Source organism: Manis pentadactyla, chromosome 1, assembly GCF_030020395.1.
Source record: "Manis pentadactyla isolate mManPen7 chromosome 1, mManPen7.hap1, whole genome shotgun sequence".
In the NCBI taxonomy this organism is placed as follows: Eukaryota; Metazoa; Chordata; class Mammalia; order Pholidota; family Manidae; genus Manis; species Manis pentadactyla.
The window spans coordinates 110,585,992-110,611,094 of record NC_080019.1 but is presented as its reverse complement, the minus strand read 5'-3'; the positions used below and the strand labels follow the sequence as shown (position 1 = coordinate 110,611,094).

The window sequence follows — 25,103 nt, the reverse complement described above, 5'->3', positions numbered from 1 at the left end:
GGTAGTAGTGTTCATTTGCCATTTGGGGATCTAAAATAATGTCACTTCTCTCAAGCTTCTTATCTGTTTTACACCAGCCACTCCAGTCCTGCTGTTTGAGTGATAACACGTGATATTGCCAAATGGAAGTGCTTGTTACTTTCACCTTACCTTGGAAATGGCACAGTATCATGCAATAACAAGAGATCTAATAAATTAAAATGTATTCAATCACTATTGTCTTCAGCAGGCAGAAAACCATTTTTGTATATCAGTCATTTCATGACATCACACTACATTTATAGCTTCAAAAGTCGAGTCTAAAAGGAAATGAGAAAATGATTTTTTGTAGAGAAAGAAATCATCCTGATCAAAGTATTGGACTCACAATTTTCCAGTTAAGAAGGACATCATTTTTTATTTTTTTCTTTCAATGAGTTTTTGTTTGGTTTGGGGTGAGGGAAGGGTAAAAAGGGTTTACATATTGTCCTCAAAGTTATGTGGAATGTTGCTGAATATAACATAACTGAACTGTTAAGTTTAATTTTTGTTTTCTCCTTACTATAGCTCAATAAACCACTCAAGTAGTATTCCTTAGAGCATATGTGACCCCTTGGAGAAGCCATTAGCCATCCTTGCCCTGGCCCGAAGCTTGCTACTTTTTTTTTTTTTTCCCTTTGAGAGGGCATCTCTCATATTTATTGATCATATGGTTGTTAACAACAATAAAATTCTGTATAGGGGACTCAATGCACAATCATTAATCAACCCCAAGCCTAATTCTCAACAGTCTCCAATCTTCTGAAGCATAACAAACAAGTTTTTACATGGTGAACAAGTTCTTACATAGTGAGTAAGTTCTTAGATGGTGAACAGTGCAAGGGCAGTCATCACAGAAACTTTTGGTTTTGATCATGCATCATGAACTATAAACAATCAGGTCAATTATGATTATTCGTTTGATTTTTATACTTGATTTATATGTGAATCCCACATTTCTCCCTTATTATTATTATTATTTTTTTTAATAAAATGCTGAAGTGGTAGGTAGATGCAAGATAAAGGTAGAAAACATAATTTAGTGCTGTAAGAGGGCAAATGTAGATGATCAGGTGTGTGCCTATAGACTAAGTATTAATCCAAGCTAGGCAAGGGCAACAAAACATCCATGGATGCAGAAGATTTCTCTCAAAACAGGGGGGGTGAGGTTCTAAGCCTCACCTCTGTTGATCCCCGATTTCTCACCTGATGGCCCCCCTGCGACTGTGCCTGTCTTAGGTTGTTCCTCCCTTGAGGAATCTTACCCGTCTCTGGCTAACCAGTCATCTTCCGGGGCCATACAGGGAAATGTAAAGTTGGTAAGTGAGAGAGAAGCAATATTGTTTGAAAAGGTTAGCTTTTTACTTTTTTGCAGATTTATGCCTTGTGGCTTCTATGCCCAACATTTGTCTTGAGGTATCTTTACCACTTGGAAGAATTATGATACTCGGTAATTTCGATATGAGGCACGAATTCTACTTAGGGGTTGTAATTATGAAGGAAGAAGAGAAGCTATAGAAGTAGCAGACGGAAGAAAACATGGGAAGATTGATTATTTTTTTGACATATCTTCTTGTAACATAAGCGTGTATAGGTTTTAAATTACTAATTAAATTGCGTGCACACATTAACATATAGGAATACAGCTACATAACCAAAGCAGACCTACAATTACCAGCCATCTCCAGTGAAACTAAGAAAACCAGTTAGGCACCCTAGGCATTTGTGAAAACTTATCAATGATATGATGGATATTGTCTAACTGAATTTGAATATTTTGAGAAAAATCAGACACATTAAAACAACACATTCCTGGGAACTGTTCACATCCCATATGCTCTTTTAACAGTAGATAGTCTATAGTCGCAAGATTTTGAAGCGCTGCAACTTGCACTTCTCCTAATTCTTGGTTGAGTTCCGACAGTATAGATCCAGTCAAATTTGTTGTTTTACTGTATGCACAGGCCAGCTTAGATATCTCCTTCTTCATTCCAATGGCAAGTCCAGGAACCAGTGGGATGAATGCAGCTACAACTGCAACAGCACCAGGATCTTTGTTGAAGTTTTTTGATGATCATCTTCTGGAATGACTCTTCCAGAGAATGTTGATGTTGGAAGTTCTTCTTCATATCGTATCTTAATTCGTTTTCTGGGTAGCCAAATTAGGCTTTGATCCTCTCTATAAACACAAACAAACCCTTTGCCCACACTTTGATATGCCCTTTATACCATTGTGAAGAACTTATTGGAGATCACCACACAGGAACTGCTTTTTTCTTTTTAAAAAGAAAGGAATATTATCAGAAAAATGTACTTCCATAGCTGACCATCTGACACCCTTTAAATGATCAAAATTAAGGATATTTAATCGGTGATTTGCAGTTAGTTTTATCCTATCCTATCAGGGAGTAATCCCCCTTTTCTTTCTTTTTTTTTTTTGTTATCTTTAATCTACAATTACATGAAGAACATTATGTTTCCTAGGCTCTCCCCTATACTAGATCCGCCCCCCACAAACCCCCTTACAGTCACTGTCCATCAGCATAGCAAAATGTTGTATAATCACTACTTGTCTTCTCTGTGTTGTCCAGCCCTCCCCTTTCTCCCACCCCCCCATTATGCATGCTAATCATAATACCCCCTTTCTTCTACCCCCCCTTATCCCTCCCTACCCACACATCCTCTCCAGTCCCTTTCCCTTTGGTAACTATTAGTCCATTCTTGGGTTCTGTGATTCTGCTGCTGTTTTGTTCCTTCAGTTTTTCCTTTGTTCTTATACTCCACAGATGAGTGAAATCATTTGGTATTTCTCTTTCTCTGCTTGGCTTATTTCACTGAGCATAATACCCTCTAGCTCCATCCATGTTGTTGCAAATGGTAGGATTTGTTTTCTTCTTATGGCTGAATAATATTCCATTGTGTATATGTACTACATCTTCTTTATCCATTCATCTACTGATGGACACTTAGGTTGCTTCCAGTTCTTGGCTATTGTAAATAGTGCTGCTATAAACATAGGGGTGCATCTGTCTTTTTCAAACTTGAGTGCTGCATTCTTAGGGTAAATTCCTAGGAGTGGAATTCCTGGGTCAAATGGCGAAGCTTGCTACTTTTGCTGCATGTTCCAGAAGTGAATACTTATTATATAGCCAAGAATACATGAAGTTTGTTGCAAAAACATCCACAATCAAAGGATGTGCAATTGAAAAAAGCAATGATTAGTATTAACTAGAACTGCCTATCACACCATGGCTTTGCCTCAAAAAGTTGAGTTTTTTTAATCACTTGCTTTTGAATGAGAACTATAAAAAATCTCAGCCCTTTGATCAGAAATCCTCTTCCTTAATCCCATTGATAGGATCTCTTTCTAGCACTTAATGCTAGAAATGTAGCTCACTGATTTGCTTTTCAAATGAAAGCGGCAATTTGCTGTTGGGGAACAAATCCTGATCTTTTAGTGCTATTATTTTAGAAGTTTACTGAACCAATGATTCTGCTCTTCAGAGCTTTAAGAGAAAATTAAATAAAATAAACCTTGGAGAAAAAACTGTAGAAATATGATAGCATGTACTATAGTCTCAAAATATATCACAGCAGGTAGATGGATACATATGCAAAAAAGCAAGTATAATAAAATGCTAGTGGTAAAAGGTAGGTAGTAAGTAAACAAATGCTCACTCTAAAATTCTAACTTCAATAGATGGCTGAAACTTCTCATGATAAAATATTGGAAAAGATATATAGAAGGTACATACCAACCATGGGATATGTATACTTAAGAAAATGTCATTGTACAACATAAGATTGAGTAGTGGATATTTATGCTGCAGAATTCTCATCTTTGGAGAATAGAAAATACTTTTTAAGAAGCTCTATACGCTTTTCAGGTTATTCTCTTACAGACTAATATCCACTATAAAGATGGGAAAGCCAGCATTAAGGAGGGACTGTGAGGCTATAGTGGAAATTGTGTAGTGCATCATTTCTATTTTATTACCCAACCAGTAAATAACTGGAATATCTATTTTCCCACTTAGATTTAGCCTTAAAATTTTTAAAAATCACTAAATATCTGGATATATGCATATGACTGAAAGCAAGGTTTAAAATGCATCAACATACTTGTTGTCCTTGTATTTCTTTTTTCACCCAGCAACATAATTTTAGAGCTGAATTTGATTGCCATATGTTATGTTTGCCCATGCCTCACCCAAAACTAAAAAATTGCACCCTGTGGCTATTTTGTTTTATCATAACATGACCACAGTTGGGAGGAAAAAAAACACAACTGTGAATGTCTTTTAAAAAAAAGAAAAATTGTTCCTAAAAAGTTCCAGACTTAAGCCGATTCTGCAAATAATTCTCTGTAATGATGACATTTTCCCTTCAGGAAGTTGATTTCGCCCATATATAAGAAAAATAAAAGATCTGAAATTGTCTTTTTAATTGGTAAGGTGATTACTTTGTTTAAAGGTCTGTCCAGGCTTCTGTCCTAAACAGTGCAACACTTTCCCGCTCTTATTCCAGGCCTTAGGGGAGAAACCTCTCCTTCTCTCTCATTTCCTGTTTTCTCCTTTTGTTGTTTCTTGGGCTGCCACAGCGATGGTGTTTGTGGCTGTGTGGACACGGTAGATCTTTAAAAACGGAAGAGACAGGGGACCAAAATGGTATCAAAGAACCAAGAAGCTCAATATTGTAAGGGAGAGTCAAGGGGAAAGAGGCATATTAAATGCAGTAAACAAAACATTAACTCCATCATCCTGCTACACTTGCCACAAGGGACATAGGCAATAACTGGAGCGTGAATTTCTTTATCTTTAAAAACAACAAGCTCTTATTCCTCCAGAAACAGAATAAAGGAAGGGTAGACTTTAAATGAAATCTTTCCTATGGAAATTTTATGAATCTCTCAAGCTACTACATTTTGTTTACTCATTTTTATTATTATTATAAAAGAAATTCATTCATATTTCAAAAAGCACTCCCAAGTATAAAGAGAGCACATAAATCATGCATAATTCCATCTCCCAGAGGAAAGGACTTTATAATATTTGGTATATATCCTTACAGATTTTTATTCTATAAACATATATTACATAATTTAAGTTTTTAAAGAGAAACATGCATTTCTTTTTTTCCCAAGGGGGACTTTGTTCTTTTTTACTTTCTTGCTTCGCGAATCATACCCCCTCACTGTCTGGTATTTACATTTCCACTTTCTTCTCTAGTTCCTTCTTGAACTATAAACATGCTCAATACCTTTGAACAAGGAAAGGGGAGAAAGCTATAACTTTCCCAATGTTCTTTCCCTGTATTTTTTGTCTTTCCTCTAGCATTTTTGTCTCCTCTTCCCCCCTTTTTTTTAAACTGTGGTAAGAACACTGAATTTGAGATCTACCATCTTAAGAAAAATTTACCTCTTTCCCTTTTCATTCAAGCTTTCTTAAAGGAAAATAAGTCCTCTCTCATTACCTTCACTCCCTTATCGCCAGTGTAGTCATTAATTTAATCTTGGTTCCATCTTCACAAATTCTTCTGTTCCCAAAGTCCCTGATGACTTCAAAAATACAAAATACAATGGAAGTTTGTGGTTCACATCCTTACTCAAACTTTCATCAGCACGTGACACTATCTAGAACTTCATCCTTTGTGTTCTCCTGGTTCTCTTTTATACTATGACCACTATTACTCATCCTCCTGCCCTGGGTTTTTTCTTTGGCCCATTCTCAGTGTAACAGTTCTCTAGGACTCTGGCTTTAGTCCTCATCTCTTCTGTCCCTACATTTTCTTTTTAATTAGCTCATCCACTCTGCAATTTTAATTATCCCCAACAGTCACTATGTCCTTCCCTTATCTCTCTCCTGAGATTATATCCAAATGGCAGACTGGATCTTTTCAGTTGGATGAGCTTTCCAAAGATACCACCATCTCAGCAAGTGCCTTCTCAGAACATCATCTCCTTTCCCAGTTCTCCTCCCTCTTATTAATATTCTATTCAGTAGGTGGCAATACCACTTAACAACTGTAATAGTGTAAATAACAGCAAAGACATTTCTGAAAATACTTGTTACAAACTTGACCACAGAAAGAAGTAATATTTGCATTTGTTTTGACATCTGTAGTCAATCACAAATTGCATTTGGGGCTAATTCATATAACTAGCGCTAAACATGGACTGCTAAAGAATTCGATAATTAGGAGTCCATTGGTGACTGTCAAGAATGCAATTACAGTAAACTGCAACCTGATTATGACTGGCTTAGGAGTAAAGAGAGAAGAAACTTGCTAGAGAGCGTGGCCCACTCTTTCAAGTTCATTGCAGAGATAAGAGAGATCAAATGAATGTCTTCAGGGGAAAGATGTGAGGAAGCCATCTTTTAGGACAGGGAAACTGAGCAGTTTTGCAGGCTGTGGGAAGGGAAGTGGTAAGGAGGATAGGATTAAAGAAAAGAAAAATATGAAGATAGGAATTGAATAGTGATACTGACAACCATGAGGAAGAGAGTAGGATGGTTTTTGTGTCTTTTGTCTATATTATATATTCTTGTAACATGTGCTTTAACAAATTCAGGCCTATTATTTATCATTGATTGCAGTCTTGGATAAATAATAGTAATCACTCTTTTGAAATATATATATTCAATCTTAAGCTTTAATGTTTATTTTGACATCTGTATTTGGGCAAATATTGCAATTGAGGCTAATTTGTACAATTAACTAAATCATGTGTTCCTTTTCCCTTTCAAAATGTCCTTTATGTATGCCATTCCTAATGAGTGTGAAGAATCCTTTTAATTCAACCCATACACAGCTAGTGTCTTTTAATTAAACCTGTTACTCTTTCATAAACTCTTATTCTAAAATAAACATAGTGTGCTTCACTTTTCTGGTCTCTGTCCCATCAGATTTTGTTGATGTTTTATTGTTACTTACTTGCAAAATTTTCTTAAGTAATATATTCTGTATCTGTGGCCATATATTGTTTTCCTATTTAACTTTCAAGCTTTATGGCTTATTTAATTCAAGTGAATAAAACCTACCTTTCTGTTCTACTTTTGGAGAGAATGAAGTGGTAGGTATCAGGAGGCAGACAGGGTTAAGGAGATGGTGGAATGTCTGCAGAGAGGAAAGGTCACCAGTTAAGCTCACTGTTGTTAGGAAAACTACAGATCTGACTCAGTAGTAGTAAAAAAGTTATCAGCACTAACAAATAACTACATAGGCCCTCCTTCCAATTACTCAGAAAGGATTTAGAATGGAGAGAAATGGGAGATACTGTGTTTGAGCATTCGGCCCCTGGCCACATCCTGAGCCGCAACTTCTTAAAGTGAGGCAAATGATGCCTGTTCCCCTCTCTTTCCTCACTTCTCCCACCTCAGAGTCCTCGCCTTTTAGCTGCACTGCACTGAGGCTTCCTCCTCAGCCGCGTGTAGGTGAGCAGCACGTACAATTGGCAGTGGGCAGGCAGCGTGCTAGCCGAAGGGCGGAGAGGCCTAACCCTACTGCCTCAGTAGAAAGCCTCAGCTCAGTGTCTGCCCGGGGCGGTGGGCGGAGCACAGGAAGTGATTGCCCTCCGGCTTCTCCTCCCACACAAGCCCTGCCTCCCCACGCTTGGACCGTGGAGAGGTTAGCCTGCTTTCTCCTTGTGGTTCAGTCCTTTGGCTAATGTGAAAGGCCACGCAGAAGCTCTGGAGTTGCTTTTTGTGCTTGACAAAAGTGCACAGATAGACGACAGGGATCCCCGGCTGGGAGGAGGGAGGAGAGCTGAAGACCCCCGCCTGGGCTGGCTGACCTAAGCAGTCCAAGTGGGAAGCTGAGTGCTGAAAGAGGATTATGCTCGCACTAGAAATAAGCAGTAAGTGAGCGAATGACCATTATGGCTTAGAAAAGGATTAATCCCCCTGGGGTTATGGGGTGAATTAGAAAATATTGCTTAACTCTAGAGTAAAACTGTAAGGCTCTGACTCTGAGTACAGCTGTCTGCTGTTTGGAGACGAGGGATTTAAGTACAAAGTCAGACTCTAAATGCCTCCTCCCACTTTTAGAAAATGCCAACTTCTACTCACAGTAGTTGGGGATATAATCTCCTTCCCTGATTTAGCCTTTTCCCAGGAAATTTTACTACTAAATTAGATAAGGAGCTGGGATTAAGTTGGAAAGGTGGAATTTGGTGTTGGCAGAAATTGCAGTCTGGAATTATCTTCTGTGAATGCTGACGTTGTATCAATTAGCAGTGATTTGCTAATCACAAGAAAGTCTGGGGAGGGGCATTAAAAAGGGAAAATTGAGAGAGATTAGGACAAAGGGGCTGAGTAGTCCGTGTGGGGGATGAAATAGATGTATATAATTAATAATAGATGGGGTTTTTTTTTAAGCAATAAATTAGAACAGCAGTCATTAAATTAGAAGCGCCTGGATAAAAATTAGTTAGAAAAGAAAATTTTAGTTTCAGTGGCTTTTTGTGCTAGCCAAAATTTAACAATGTTTACAAAGTCAAGACAATGATTCAGGGATACTTGAAGTATTGCCGTACTTTATAAATACTGTTGCTGGGCAAGATCTGTGGTTCTCTGGTCAGCAAGCTCTGGCAATGAAGCCACTGTCGCTGGTGCAAAGAATTCTGGGATGTGTGACAGTGAAATGGATGGAAGGACCCACATTCCATCTCTACTTAATGTCCTTTTGTCCAGAAATCGGGTCATGCAGATGAGCTACTTGGTACGTATACAGATCAATATTCAGAAAGACATTTCTAAATGTTTTGCATTAGAGGGCCTCTGAACAATATCTCATGGCAACTAGTGACCTAAAAGGATACCAAAACAAAGTGATAGGAAGGAAGTCAGCTTGATTGAAACCAATCTTGTTCTTTTGCTTTCCATCAATCCTGAAATGGAGCCTCAAATGAGGGCAAGAATAACAGAGAGGAATATTGTGGCCATCTGTGCTGTTCTAAGTGGCTAGATTCATTAATATATGAATGAGAATCAGATTTCACTTTTGCATCCTAATACTTGAAGATTCAGAAATCTCTCTATTATAGAAAGAAAACACAATAATAGTAGGTATGTTTATTGGAAGGAAATGTGAAAATCTGGTTTTAAAATGTTATAGGGAAAAAACAAGACAAGAATTTTGTCCCACAGTGTAAAGAAGATTTATGTCTTGTTCACTGAAGGATATAATTCTGCCCCCAGTGAGATGAGATCCTAATATGGCACAATAGGTGCAAACATAAGAAATATTTTTAATTCCCTTAATTCAAGTTGATATAGTTAATACCTAAAACAAGGGTTATTTTTTTTAAATAATAACCTTGGATTACATATAACTATGTAGTGAATATCCTTTGCCTTTTCTTACTGATCCTCTACAGAGGAACTCCGATTCCTGAAATTATGAAGAAGAAATGTGGCATTTCTGGTATTTACATTAACCAGTGCTTTGGGCGAAAGAAAGAAAAGACTCAAACATACTGTTTTTCTCCCATGATCTATGTCCTTTTCTAACTTTACAACTTTTGCTATGGGGGAGATAGATGAGAAGTGGTCATTGGGGATAAAATGAAAAAGGCAAAATGCCAGTAAGGGTATACTTTAAAAAATGATCTGTGCTCTTCCAGCTTTTCAAACTACCTAATTTTCAAAATTATTTTATTTATATTTTAAGAAGTATTTCTGAGTTGTTTTTTTCCAAAGTTAGTTTTTATCAGATTTATAAGCAAATGTAGAAAATCTGAAGATTCATTATCTGAGTTGTGTAATACTTGTCTTATTTTTTAAATGTATAGGAGTTTAAAGCATAACATTTAATAGTTGAAGTTTTAAGCATCGTATAATTACTAAATGCAAATTCAGTCTTCAAGAAAAATGCGCCAGGACACTTGAAGGAATTGGTTATTTGTCTCAAAGTATTAAAGCATCTTTTCTGAAACTACAGAATTGGGGAAAAAAAGCAGAGCAATATTCAGAAAAGGATTAAAGGCATAATTTGGATAGAAGAGGCTAAGCAGAAATACTTAATGAATAATTATAAGCCAGCAGTTTAACAATGAAAACATTTGCTATTGTCCATGAGAAAGTGACATAAAGAATGATATATTATGAGTAGTGAACACTACTAAGTAAAATTTTTAACTTTAAAAAGTATCAAGTGGAAATTAACATTATTAAAAACTAAATGATCATTTAAAATTATTCTTTCACAAGAAAAGTAAAGAAAAAGGATATGGAAAACTAAGCAGTGATGAAGACCTCGAAATAATTGTTGATGAAAACCAGGTAAGTGAATGCTTACATACATTTTCTACTGTTGCACTGTAGATTTTCGATGACTGAAGCCCTTTGAGCTTTCAGCCCTCCCCAGCCAGCCAACTGTATTAGCCTGTCTAACAGAGGTCTGCATGACAAAATAGATTTTGAGAGCAGCGAAGCCTCCCCATATGATGCTCTCATCCACTGACTTCTGCACGATACTAACATGTATGTTCTGTATAAGAATGATAAAAAGTAATACCATATAAGAGTACTTTTGGAAAATTAAAAGCACCCCTTGAAAAATGAATCAATACAGCAATAATAATTTGGGGGGAAAATATGTAAACAAGAAACAGAAAGTATATTATTTTGAAAATGGGGAAAGCCACCATTAGTGTTAAAACAATGCATATGATTTAGGAGAAGAGGGACGAAATACCTTAAAAAACTGAGAAATTTATTTTTTAGATGATTTTTTTATTGAATATAGTTGATAAACAGTGTTATATTGGTTTCAAGTACACGACATAGTGATTCATTCAACAATTTTGTACATTATTAAATCCTCACCCCAACTAGTGTAATTACTATCTGTTAACATAGAAAGATGTTACAGAACTATTGAGTGTTTTCTTTATGCTATACTTAAATCCCTGTGACTAATTTATATTATGACTGAGGTTTTGTGCCCCTTTATCCCCCTCTCCCTCCCCACCCATGTACCCCAAGCCCCTCCCCCATCGTAACCACCAGTCACTTCTCAGTGTCATGAGTCTACTGCTGTTTTGTTCATTTTATTTTGCTCTGAAAAACTGACAAATTTAAAACATACATATTGCCCCATTTACTTAGTGAGATTGTTCTGCTGTAAATTTAGAGATTATTTTTAAAAAATGAAAGAAGAAGCTATTTAATATTCTTTAATACTGCATGTAGTTTGAGAAACATCTAGCTTGGATTGTATATGGGTCCATAAGGTAAAATGAAAACTGCTTAATAGACCATAAACAATGACATACCAGGTAATGGCAGGTGTCCAGCTCATGCCACCGAGTTGGCTTCAGCCCTCAATGTCTTTGTTAATTACCAGTAGACAGGATAATTGCACGTCTGTTTAATGTGTAAGTGGCACTGGTTTTGAAGGTGTCGTAAGCTCAGGTGGAGATAGAGAAATAGTCAAAGGGACCTGAGTGGATGAAGAGGTTAGAAAGAAGTCAGTGAGCTACAGAAAGGCACACTGAATTTGGACAGTTTCCTAATTGTGCAGTTTGTTGTGCACCATGGTGCTTGCATTAAAGGAGCCATTGTGTATAGTTCTGAAAAAAAGGAGAGACCATCAGAAGACAGCAAGCAGCAGCAGCTGACTTAGAGACTTGCTTGTTAGGCCTGGAACTGCTGAAGTCACTGAAATGGTCCGGGAAAAACTGGCCAAAGCATCTCCCCAGGAGGTGCAGAATATGGTGATCTTCCAGGGTTCACTCCAACTACCTTCCAGTTTTTCTTGCCTTATCTTCTTTCTCCTACTCCTTAGTAATCAGGGGAGTGGGTAGATTTGGCCCTGTAATTTCTACTTAGTGCCAAATTGTCAGTTTAGTTAGTAAGATTAGTGGGGATGGAGCCCAACTGCTCTGCTGGACTATTAGCTATCATTTTAACTGTGCCCGATTAATTACTTGGGGCGTGCAGTCTTCATCTCCCACAGATCCTGCATACAGACTGGCATTCTGATTCTAGGACTGGACCCACCTGGTGAAAGAACTAGTACATTATGAGAACACACATATACTTTCTCTATTAAAATTAAAAGTTAGGGATTTTTTATTTCTTCCTTAATCATGTTGAAGTTAAATTCTTACTCCTTTTTGTACTTCTTTAGCTGCTTTTCTTCCCCACTCCCCACCCCAAACTTCTTTTTGTTTTAACTAAGTTTGGAGATTCAGAATATCTATATAGTATACATTGTGATCTTTGGAATGGAAAGCCCAAGGGAGCCCATTTTTCTTTTCTTCTCGTGGTACTTTTCACACAATTTATGTTGTGCCTCAACACATTTTATTAACTGTCGAAGAATCTTTTAAAAAAGAGAACCAACCTTCTTACTTCTTCAGAAAATAATGCTTTCCTCACCTGGATCAAATGTGGCAGGATTTGATCTGCTCATTCATCATTTGCCTCTGTAGTTATGTTTCGTCTGGGGCCATTGCACCAGTTGGCACCAGTTGGCAGTGGCCCAGCTTTGCTGAGTCATTCATGTCAAAACATGTTTCAAAAGATGAGTAATTATGAATATGAGCTGGCTTTGGTGTTTGCTGTTGGCAGTAAGAGTAGCCCTTCCTTTTTGGGAAAGTTTATTTGGCGTTAATGTTGTATGCGAATACTAGGTTGAAACATCACAATGTTGATAGCTCGAAGTAAAATATTTGGGAAACACTTTAATTAGTGTTACTCTAATTCGTTTTTTTCTACAAAAGAATTCCTCCTAAGTTTAAGAGATCAAAATTAAAAGTGTGTATGTATGTAACATACATTTGTTTAATATTGCTTCATCTATAGATATTATATATATATTATGTGAAGACTCTCTACGTTGCATTTATTCTTCCTGTATCTTTTCAGAAACATGGCAGAAATTTGTCCATCCATCTTCATGTAATTGCAAGTAGCTTATTTAGTAAGTGGTGCAAAAGAAAATCTAAACAAGACAGATAAAATAGTTGCAGTGCTGTGTAGGGCAAAAATCTAATCTCATTAAATCTGTCATTCAGAAGCTGTCCCTCTACAAATACTGTGCAAGCTATATGCTGTTTTATCAGTCCTGTGGTAAAACAGACTTGCACTTACACACGGAGAGCCCACAATTTTGCTTATATAAGCAAATTAATAACAGAAACAGCACAGAGTATGTGGATTTTGTTTTCCCTGGCTGCCCACATTTAAGGAGGCTAGAGGTGATTTCTGTATTATTTTTACATGAGAAAAAGTGGTTTTGGAAGTGTTGTAAGGTTTAGTTCTTAAAAGATAATATTGTGCTTCTCTTTGTGGAACTATATTGGCAAAATTTATTTTGAGATGCATTTAAAAATGTTCCACAGAATTCTTAGATTAGTGCTGATGTTCTAAAGTAGTAGATGCCATGTCATATGTAATCATACACATTCACACACATAAATACCCTTTAAATAGAAATGTTACCACATTAGCATTGGAGTCCATATCTTGCACTAGAAATCCCTAGAGTTTTCAAACTTCAAGCATAGGAAAGTAGTCATATAAAACATACCAAAGTAAAATATTAATACCTTTAAAGCTCAAACATCTGACATAAAAATATATGTATTTCATTTTATATATATATATATAAAGTAACTATATATTCCTATTTTATACATAATTAATGAATTCTATATCTGGCTTTCTAGAATAAATATTGAAAGAAAAAATTTTAATTTATATTTGAATCACTTTCATTTTTTTTTTTAAATAGTCTTTCCTGATTGAGGGGGGGCAGATCTTGTTTAGGAATACATTTCATCTATAATTGAATTTGCTTTTGAAGTTGCTGAGATTTAAGGGGTGGAGTGGAGGAATAGATGGTCAAGTACCTTGAGTAAAGAATTATAAACATTGGTGAGAAACATTATCCACTTGGAGTAAATAATAAATTTGTTCTAGCTTAAATTACTATTTTTAATTAGAACAGAATCAACTTAATTCAAGGTTTGTAATATATTGGACCAAGATAGAGTTTTTTCTAAAATATTTTCAAATTCCAAGCAGACTTATAAGAGATAACACAAAATTATAGAATGTTACAATTATATGATGGTTCTTGAACTTACAGTTTCAAGCATTTCAAAAATGCTTTTCGCAGTATATCCTGGATCTAGTTAGTTATAGACTCAGACTTGCAGCTGTATATTCAGGAATTCAGCTATATATATATTCAGGAAATGAGGTGGGGAAAGGTCAAATGTCAGCCACTTACAAGGGGAACAAATGTACATAGACCAGAGCGGTGGTTTTCAAACTTTAGCAGTCACAGAATCCCCTGGAGGGCTTGTTAGAACATTTATTTCTGGGCCTCACCCCCAGAGTTTCCAATTCTGTAGAAATTTGCACTTCTAAGTCCTCTGATCCCACCGCTGGTCTCAGACCATACTTTGACAACCACTGGAATGAAGGAAATGATTATTCCAATTCTAAAGGGAAAAAATAAATATATTACTTATAATAAATTTGACATCCTGGACATCTAAAAACTAGAACTCATAAACATCCATCATAATGATGCTGAAAAAAAACCCACAGCCTTTTATAAGTGAAGATACCTTTAAAGACCCAGGTTTGCTGTCTGACTGAATTCCACTTGGTAGCCTTGTGATCTTGAATCTGTCCAAGGTATTTATTTCCTTATTTATAAAATAATACTCAGCTTCCTTAATTGTAAAATAACACTCTGCTCTTCCCAGTTCCTAGAGTTTCTCTGAGAAGATAAAATTTATTTAAAGTGCTTGATAAACTGTAAATTATTCTGTCATTTTAATTAGCTAGTCATCACTACCTGTGTTAGTCTGCTTAGCCTGCTGTACAAAATACCATAGTCTGAGTGGCTTAAACAACAGGGGTTTATTTTCACTGGTCTGGTGGCTAAAAAGTCCAAGATCAGGGCGCTGGCATGGCCAGTTTCTGGTGAAGTCTGTCTTCCTGGTTTGTAGCTGACCACCTTCTTGCTGTGTGCTCACATGGCAGAGAAAGCGAGCTCCAGTTTCTCTTCTTCTGATTAAGGTCTCCCACTTACAGCCTTATTTAACCTTTATCACCTCCTCGCAGGCCTTATCCCCAAATAGAGGCCCATTGTGAGTTAGGACTTCAACATATGAATTGTGGAGGATCAAGGGAGGACACAAACATTCCATCCATAACACCACCCCACAACTCCCAATTTAGCAACATGATCATTGAGGTCTAGAAAGATGGTATCAAGTTGCCCCGAGTCCCTGGTTAGGTACAGAGAGAGCCCTGGAAGCCAGCCCTCCCTTTTGACGTACCATCCACTTCTCTTTCCATCACCCCACATAGCTCTCTACTGTTGCCCATTATTGGTCATCCCAAAGGTAGGTAATAAAAAACTGTTTTGCTTCAGTGCTCTAATTATATAAAATTACCATATACTATGAAGTATCATAATTGGCCAATATTTATTTATTGAACCTTCACAGGGATAACCTTTCACACAAACACACCCTAACTGTTTACTTTCCTTTTGGTCCCTATGACTTTGTTAGGAGAGAAATACCTTTCAAAACAAATGTATACAAAGTCAGAGCTAAAAAGTGGTTGTTGCCATGCACTCAGCCCTCCCTTCCCTACAGAGCCTGCATGGGGAGGGCCACTCCCAGGCATGAGAAGCACCCTGGAGAGAGAAACACCTTTGTTAGCTCCAAACCTTGAGAGCCTCCTTTTAAATGTGAACAGAAAGCAATGGAAACTAGAACTTCTATGATTTTTCTCTAAAGAAAAAGAAGAGGCAAAACAGCTGTCCCCTTTTGTTTCCAACAGTACAGAAGTGTTTGAGTAGGGTTACAGTTCTCCCCTAGTGGTGGTTACAAAGGGAATGACTCCCAAAGAAGAAAAACACAGGCCAGTGTGCGTTAAAAATGGAAGAATGATGAAAAGCAGATGAGTGGGAAAAGACACTCAGCTCCCTTCCAGTGCTGACAGATAGTGTGATCGTACCACCCTTTAAGCAGCTGACCTGAGTCTGAGACTCATGAACAGCAAGAAGGTGGGGGTGATGGGTGTCACAGCCTTGCTGTCCTCAGTGCCACCTGTCAACATGGTGGCTTAATTTAAATATCAGTCAGATCCCATTTACCTCTAAGGAGACTCACAGAGCATGAGACCCTGTCTCTTGAAGTCACAGGTAATACCCTCCCTGGGTGCCTTTGAACTCCATCAGTCACGGGGAGCAGACAGCCTCTCCAGAGTCCCAGGGAGAGAGACAACCCGGTCAGCTTGGAGATTTTGAAGCAGGACATTCTGAGACCCTGAAAAGACAGGGCACAGTGTTCAACTGCGGTCGCCCTGATTACACTCACAGTAGATATAAGCTCATTAGTATTTTCCTCAGAGAAGATTGATAGATGAGAAATGGTTCAATGAAAATAAGCCACATTTATTGGTGATGAGAGAGACTGAAGCTATTCAAATTTGCTATCTATCTGAAATCAGCATTGGAGTAAACAAAGTTTCACTATTGTAGTCTAGTCAATGCCATCTTGTCTGCAAAGCTATATATCATCCATAAGTATTGTACAAGGAAGGATGTAAGTTTTCTGCTAGGTTAAATAGAAAAATTACTGGAATAAAGGCATAATCACCCTGTGTCATATTCCTAAAAATTCCCTATTTGTGTCAAGTAATATAAAAATAGTTCTGAGTCACTGGTAATTTGGGTTGGAGGAGGGAGAGTCACAGTAATGTGAAGTATCTTACTTTATATTTTCCTTGTAAACTCATGATGGCAAGTTTATTGTTTATTTAACTTTATACATTTCAATTTAGTGTACTGGTTCCCCTAAGCATCACCTCTGACTCTAGGGAAAACATAAAGGGCAGACTGAACATCTTAATTTCACAGTCATTGGACATGTTCCTGAGATCTGAAGGTAGAAGGCCAGAAAATGTAGAGGGTCGCTCTCTATAGAGGGACGCAGAGGCCAGCGAGCAAGGCCTGAGCCCGAGGCTGTCGTCTGAGTTTCTGGCCTCAGCTGCCACTTGCTAAGCAGACCTTTGAGTGAGCAATTCAAGTTCTCTGCATTTCTGTTTCTTCATCTGTAAAATGAAATAATACCTTCTGGCTCAGACATCAGCTGTGAGGTTCAAATGAGGATGCCCCTCGTCCTTGCATACAGCTTGGCCTCCTTTGGGCAGAGCCAAGGCTAGAATCCAGGGCCATGGCCATGTTGTCTCCTGCTCTCCCCACTGGCAGCTCACACTTCCTGAGTGCTGAGCTGGTTGTTACATTATGGCATTCTCACTTTGCTATTCCCACTGCTTTTCTCCTAAGCACTCTGCGTGCCTCTGTAGGACCTCCGGGTACTCCAGTCCAGTGTGTTGTCGGGGGTGCCGGCTCCTCCGCTGCCGCACCCATTGGACATTGTTACTACCGCAGAGTGCTTACTCAGTGGCCAAGAGCAGGGCCTCCACTCTCAGGAATCTGAATAAAAATAGACTATGCCCATGAAGTAGCTCTGTTACCTTTGGAAAATTAAACATCCTTTCTGAGCTTTAGGCTGCTTGGCTCTGAAATGAGGAAAATACTATCTACTTCATAAAGGAGTTGGAAAAATTAAATAAGTTGCCGTACATAAATGCTTAGCGCGGCGTGTAGGAAGTGCTTTATAAATGGCAGGTACTGGGGTGTGTGGGTGCTGGGAATTGACAGTAAAACCCTTGGATTTAATAGTTGTAGAACCCCCTTGATTTTCTTTGGTACTAAATTTTAATAATTCTAAACAGTAAAGCATAGATGCAAAACCTCCTTGGATCACCAGGTACAGAAATGAGAGAAATAGACTGTGTGTAAGAAAAATAAGAAGTGCAGGGGGATGGTGGCTGATGTCACAGGCTGGCCCCTGTGGGGGCAGCACCTGCCAGCTCCAGCTGGTGCTGTCTCACTGGAAATAGGTTCAGTGCCACTATATGTACTAGTTTTCCAAGATAAACAACTAATCTGCTGCTTTTTAAATGTTTAAAATCAAATATTTTATAACAATGTGTAGTTAAACAAAATAGGCAGGGTCTATGTACAGCCCTATACACAGTTCCCATTTGTGACCTATTCTACTCATGACTCTACAGTCAAAGGAGAGGAGGATGTTGGCCTGGGCCTGGGGAGCCTCTGTTCTCCCCTTCTGTTTCTCTTCTGCTTCTCACCCTCCCCCTTGAAAACTTAACCTAGCCTTGTTGTTGATCTGATTAAAATAATGGACATGGTCAGATGGCAGTAAGTCCTCCAGGAAGTTTAAGCACCTCAAAAGAAAACTAGTCAACCTAAAATATAAAAAATCCTCATTTGAGAAAATGAGTCTTGCAGGTATTTATAAGCACAGGGTATTGCTGATACTCCCACCTCTTCAAGACTTTTACCACCTTCTCTTCATGCCAACTTAGCATCTCAGTGAGCAGGCAAGGTACCAGGATTAGTGAGTAGCAAGCCCCCAGCTTTCTCCCCACCAGTCCATCCTCCCCACTTTTCCAAACAGAAATACAAATCAAGGGCTCAGTTTAAAACTGTAATCACCAAGAGAGAGACCATGAGTTACCTCAAGTTCAACAAATATCTGAAATGCTGTTATATAGCTTTATTTTAAGATATAAATGTACAGCCTATGTTCATTACATGTAGCATAAGATTTTTAAAAAACTGGACTTTCAGGTTGGAAAATATGTAAATGTCAAGTAATTTTCAAATAGTCCATGTTTTTTTTTCTTTTTAATCTAATAGGGAAAAGTGCTGGCAGCATGGTTGGTCACTGAGAAAATAAATGCAAAATGGAAATGACATGAGCTGACATGTTGAGTATAAAAATGATGTGATAGATGAAAATCACAGCCAGGGACAGTAATCTGTAAAAGTAGACCCAGCCGTTTGGACAACTTGGAGGAAACCATTCCACCTTTTACTGTGGAAACTTTGTTGTGCTTTCACTGGTCAGTTAGGGTGGTGGTTTTGCTGTTTTAACTAGATGCATGTGTTCTATATGAGAACTGTAGGTGCTGGAGCTGGGAGGAACCTCAGAAGATAATCTAATCCAGTGGCTTTTACACTGTGCTCTGTGCAACTCACTGCAGCCATTGTGAATGGTGGTGTGGGGCCAGGGGAGTCTGTGTATGTGGGGCCACCCCTTACAGAACAAGCGGCCCCTAGGTGTGCACCCCAGCTTTGTTTGATGAAAGGGCACTGCTACGAACAAGTTTAATGATATTGGTTCTAGTTCAATCAAAGTAAGTTAAGTGAGTCTTAGAGAAGTAGCTTGATTACATCACTGCATTAGAACTTGGGTCTGCAGCCTCTAGTCTTGGGTTTACTCATCTACTGCCTTCCTAAATTAATCTGCTTCTTATCCTTTTTTCGAAACTTCCTCATGTTGGTGAGCTAAACATATCAAACAAGCCAGGAAAATCTCTTGAGAGGTGCATTCCAAGTGCACAGCTAACCCTATTTTAAATTTGTCTGCTAGGTTTTATGAAAGGATGTTTATGTGAGATTCTTCCTAACTTCATAAAAGAGGTTCTCCCAAAGTTTGTGACAACTTCCCAGTGTATATCAGGGTACAGATATTAAAGATTTTAAAAGTGGAATTTGAACCTCCTTAGATACCCTAATGAGATGAGCACAGTGTTTCCTCCAAACTGAAACCATTTTTCTCCAGCTCGCCTCTCAGGTCTACTTCCTGTGGAGAAGAATCAGTTAATCCTCTCCCATTGAGCCATCCACGGAGGCTGGGAACTGTGTCCACAGGTCAGCGTCCAGCTTCCAAAGTGAGCTGCCAAGGCTTTGGTTTCATGAATCCTGCAGGTGATCTCACTCGGTACTGATTAGGGCAGCATCTGTTGACAGAAGGGCTTTGAAAACCGGTTGTGAGTGGAAACATTTGTACTGAAATGATTTGTGTTACAAATTTAAAATTCAATCAATAAAAATGACAAATGAACAGACAGAGCATACAAAACTTTTTTTCTTATTTTGACACTTAAACTTCCCTCAGACTTTGGGGCTAGATGCCTATGCTCGGTCATTGCCCTGACTTTGTCATTTCTGTGGCCATGATTGCATTTCTCTCCCATCCAGACTTTGCTGTACGCTTTCCACTCAGCCCCTCTCAGATCCCCACCTCTGGAATGTGCCTCTTTTTCTGACACTGCATGTATAAGGTTTGACAGAAACGCAACTCTTGCAAACCTGCTTTTTTTCTTTTAATGGTCCAGTGCTTCCTTCCCTTTCTCCAAAACAACTCTATAATTCTGTCATTTCCGTTTTTAGTCATTAATGTTTCACAGGGGCTACCCCCAGTCAGAGTGCCACTTCCTTCCTATCTTGTGATCTAGGAAAAACACATGCCCCACACAAATGGTCATTCAATACAATTGCTATTTATTCCTCATCATAGCATTTTTTTCACCAAATGATCTCATTCTTGAAATATATGAATAAGTGACTTATTAAAGAAATGGTGAGAGGATGTACCATCTCGGCTTTGTGCTGGATGTTCTGAATAGAAAAAAACATTCATTCAGCACTTTTTTCTAACAAAATTATCTCATTTGTATAATTTGTGAATAATTAATGAATTCTTGTAGAAAAACACTAAGCAGGGAAGTAGTTTTCTTCCAGTCAAAGTTTGTCCAATTATCACTTCCCTACACTCTCGGCTTCTATTTTTAAACTTTCAATGTGCCCCTGAAATTGACACATTAATTTTTGTGAACTATGGGAATAGCTCTGGGGAAAAAAATGAGTGATGATGCATCAGTTGATGGATTTTTTTAATCAAATTGTTTAGCACAGAATAAAACAAATTGAAGCTCACAAACAGGCTTAGTTATTCTTAAATTTTTAACCTAAGGATGTAAAACCATGGAAACTTTGCATTTTAAAAAAAGGAAGCAGTTTTTTTTCATTAAATGAGTGAGTATCCTTATTTACCCTTTCATCCAGATTCCAAAGAACTTGATTTACGGTCATACCCGTGGAGGTTTATGAACCACCTGCCATACAGGCCACCCCCGTGGCCCCCAACACTGTTTGACTTAGTACCAGCCCGAGGGGGCAGGCGGCCAAGACACGGAGAGAACCATGCTTCTCAGTGTCTCCCGAACAAAATGCCAACTCCTCAGCTGGCCCTACGGCCACGTGTGGCCCGGCCCCTGACTGCCCTGCTATCCCCATTAAGTATCACCCTCATGCCCATTCATACTAAACAGCGGGAAGCACCCTGAGTGTGAAGTGCTCTTCCTCCCTTTTCGCCTTCGCCCTGTGTAGGTGTATTTGCTGTATATATCACAAGTCTTCTGGTTCATCCCCTAGGAGCAGGGGTATCCTTTGGAGGAAAGGCAGCCTGGTGCTGACTGCGGCTTGCCACCTTGAGAATCCAAATGCTGAGGACAGAGGGAAAGAACAAGTCCCTCTTGGCTCTGTAGACAAGCAGACTTCTTAAACCCTATTAATGTTGGGGGAAATGAGAAGGGCATAAAACAAACTTCAAAATAAAGCCTGTTCCTGAAAAGATGAGGGAGCAAATGGGGAAACAGAAAAAAATTTTAACAATCTATTGTTTATAGAAATTTGATACGTAAGCAGTTTTGCTGTGTATGTTCTGGGCTTGACTATGGGGGAAAATGTTTAGTTACATTTAGCACATTTATACCTTCTGTGGTTTTAAAAAAATTCGGGGCTTGATTTTACCCTGCCCCCAAGCTCTTTCCCCCCACGCTGTATGCAAGGGAGGGCAGAGCGGAGCACAGCAGAACCAGCTCAGGGCGTCAGTGACATTTACCTTCGAGCTTTCAGAGGAGACAACTGAACAGGCACTCATGTGTTTTAAAATTGAATCTAAGGTAAACTATGTTAGAACAAAATTGAATTGTCTTTTATCTTTATTATGAGGTAACTTAAAATGAAATAACTTCAGGAGGAAGATACACAGGTTGATGCTTTTGAAAAAAAATAACTGTTTCAGTGGAAATGATCTAACCTAGTTTGTTCATTTATTTTACAAAACTCCGACAGCCCATTTCTTGCTAGGTGTTTGCCAGGTGTTGGAACACCAAGATGACGTAAACACAGTCATGGCCTTTAAGAAGCCGACGGAATGATGCAGCCCTTCTGTCGGTAGACAGTCCCGATGCTGGGTGCGCCCCCACAGCAGGGGCCCTGGGGCTCTTGCTGTGGTCCTGAAGGAGTTACTGAGTGTTCCTAGTGCTCAGTGTAGCCCCAGGATGGTGGGACTGGTTGGGGAACAATGGCCTAAGTGTTTTTTAGAGCCTGGCTTCTCAGACAGGTTTATGGTCCAGGAGCTTCGGCATCACTTAGAGCTTGTCAGGCACTCAGAGCCTCCAAGAGTGGGGCCCTAGAATGTATTTTAACCAGCCTTCTACGGGATTCCTGTGCACACTATGGTTTGAGAAGCACCATTTTAGATCATTCAGTTTTGGGGTCAAGAAAGGATTCGGTATTATTTTGGTAAAGACATCAAACTTATTTTCTAGGCCTACAGAAGAAAGAGAGTTAAGACAAGTTAAGTATCTTAACTCATTTATCTGAATGTCCCTATCCTTTTGAATATTCCCTTTCAACCTCATTCATTAAGTGAACCTACACAATAATCAGTCATGTGCCCCAGGCTATTACAAAAAGGAAGAATAAACACTGGAGACCAACAGGTAAAGCGCATTAACCTAATCTTTGTTTTTTTGTTTGTTTTTTTTTTTTAAATAATTATTTTTTATTGAAGGGTAGTTGACGCACAGTATTACATTACATTAGTTTCAAGTGTACAACACAGTGGTAAAACATTTATATACATAATTCTAGGTTCCAGCTATCACCCTACCAAGCTGTTACAATATCTTGACTATATTCCTTATGCTATACATTACATCCCGGTTACTTATTTATTTTACCATTGGAAGTCTGTACTTTTTTGTTTTTTTTGTGAGGGCATCTCTCATATTTATTGATCAAATGGTTGTTGTCGACAATAAAATTCTGTATAGGGGAGTCAGTGCTCAATGCACAATCATTAATCCACCCCAAGCCTAATTTTCGTCAGTCTCCAATCTTCTGAGGCATAACAAACAAGTTCTTACATGGAGAACAAATTCTTACATAATGAATAAGTTACATAGTGAACAGTACAAGGGCAGTCATCACAGAAACTTTCGGTTTTGCTCATGCATTATGAACTCTAAACAGTCAGTTCAAATATGAATACTCATTTGGTTTTTATACTTGATTTATATGTGGATACCACATTTCTCTCTTTATTATTATTATTTTTAATAAAATGCTGAAGTGGTAGGTAGATACAAGATAAAGGTAGAAAACATACTTTAGTGTTGTAAGAGAGCAAATGTAGATGATCAGGTGTGTGCCTGTAGACTATGTGTTAATCCAAGCTAGACCAGGGCAATAAAACATCCACGTATGCAGAAGATTTCTCTCAGAACAGGGGGGGTGAGGTTCTAAGCCTCACCTCTGTTGATCCCCAATTTCTCACCTGATGGCCCCCCTGCGACTGTGCCTGTCTTAGGTTGTTCCTCCCTTGAGGAATCTTACCCTTCTCTGGCTAACCAGTCATCTTCCGGGGCCATACAGGGAAATATGAAGTTGGTAAGTGAGAGGGAAGCCTTATTGTTTGAAAAGGTTAGCTTTTTACTTCTTTGCATATTTATGCCCTGTGGCTTCTATGCCCAGCATTTGTCTTGAGGTATCTTTACCACTTGGAGGAGTTATGATACTCGGTAAATTTGATATGAGGCACGAATTCTATTTAAGGGTTGTAATTAGGAAGGAAGAAGAAAAGCTATACAAGTAGCAGGCGGAAGAAAACATGGGAAGATTGATTATTTCTTTGACATATCTTCTTGTAGAGTAACTTCAGCATGTATAGGTTTTAAGCTACTACTTAAATTGCGCACACACATTAACATAATAGGAGTATAGTTACATAACCAAAGCATACCTGTAATTACCAGCCATCTCCAGTGAAACCAAGAAAACCATTAAGGCACCTTAGGCATTTGTGAAAACTTATCTATGATATGGTGGATATTGTCCAACTGAACTTGAACAGTCTGAGAGAAATCAGACAAATTAAAACAACCCATTCCTGGGGACTGTTCACATGCCATATGTTCTTTTAACAGTAAATAGTCTGTAGTTGTAAGAGTTTGGAGCGCTACAATTTGCACTTCTCCAAATTCTTGGTTGAGTTCCAACAGTATAGATCCAGTCAAATTTGTTGTTTTACTGTATGCACAGGCCAGCTTAGATATCTCCTTCCTCATTCCCATGGCAAGTCCAGGAACTGGTGGGATGAGTGCATCTACTGCTGTAGCAGTGCGTGGATCTTTGTTGGGGTTTTTTGATGACCATCTTCTGGCATGAGTCTTCCCGAGAGTGCTGATGTTGGAAGTTCTTTTTCATATCGTATCTTAGTTCATTTTCGGGGTAGCCCAATTAGGCTTTGATCCTCTGTATAAACACAAACAGACCCTTTGCCTACACTTTTATATGCCCTTTATACCCTTGTGTAGAACTCGTTGGAGGTTACCACACAGGAACTGCACTTTTTTTTTTTTTTTTTTTGCTTTGTTTTAGGTATCACTAATCTACACTTACATGACGAATATTATGTTTACTAGGCTCTCCCCTATACCAGGTCTCCCCTATAAACCCCTTTAGAGTCACTGTCCATCAGCATAGCAAAATGTTGTAGAATCACTACTTGCCTTCTCTGTGTTGTGCAGCCCTCCCTTTTCTCCTACCCCCCATGCATGTTAATCTTAATACCCCCCTACTTCTCCCCCCCTTATCCCTCCCTACCCACCCATCCTCCCCAGTCCCTTTCCCTTTGGTACCTGTTAGTCCATTCTTGAGTTCTGTGATTCTGCTGCTGTTTTGTTCCTTCAGTTTTTCCTTTGTTCTTATATTCCACAGATAAGTGAAATCATTTGGTATTTCTCTTTCTCCGCTTGGCTTGTTTCACTGAGCATAATACCCTCCAGCTCCATCCATGTTGCTGCAAATGATTGGATTTGCCC

General features: G+C 38.6%; 1 protein-coding gene across 7 annotated transcripts in view; it reads left to right on the top strand.

Annotated features, from left to right (window-relative positions):
• PEX5L (peroxisomal biogenesis factor 5 like) overlaps window positions 1-25,103 on the top strand; it is a 220,410-nt gene that overhangs the window by 54,080 nt on the left and 141,227 nt on the right. For 4 of the 7 annotated variants that reach the window (XM_036926770.2, XM_036926769.2, XM_036926766.2 and 1 more), the window contains exons 1-2: window positions 7,631-8,736; window positions 10,227-10,298. The exons of 2 other annotated variants lie outside the window; for them this stretch is intronic. In XM_036926770.2, coding sequence (XP_036782665.2) covers window positions 8,644-8,736; window positions 10,227-10,298 — 165 coding nt within the window. In that variant the 5' untranslated portion in view covers window positions 7,631-8,643. Of the gene's footprint in view, window positions 1-7,630; window positions 8,737-10,226; window positions 10,299-25,103 lie in introns of those variants that run through there. One more of the 7 variants, XM_036926772.2, reaches the window with a different exon arrangement.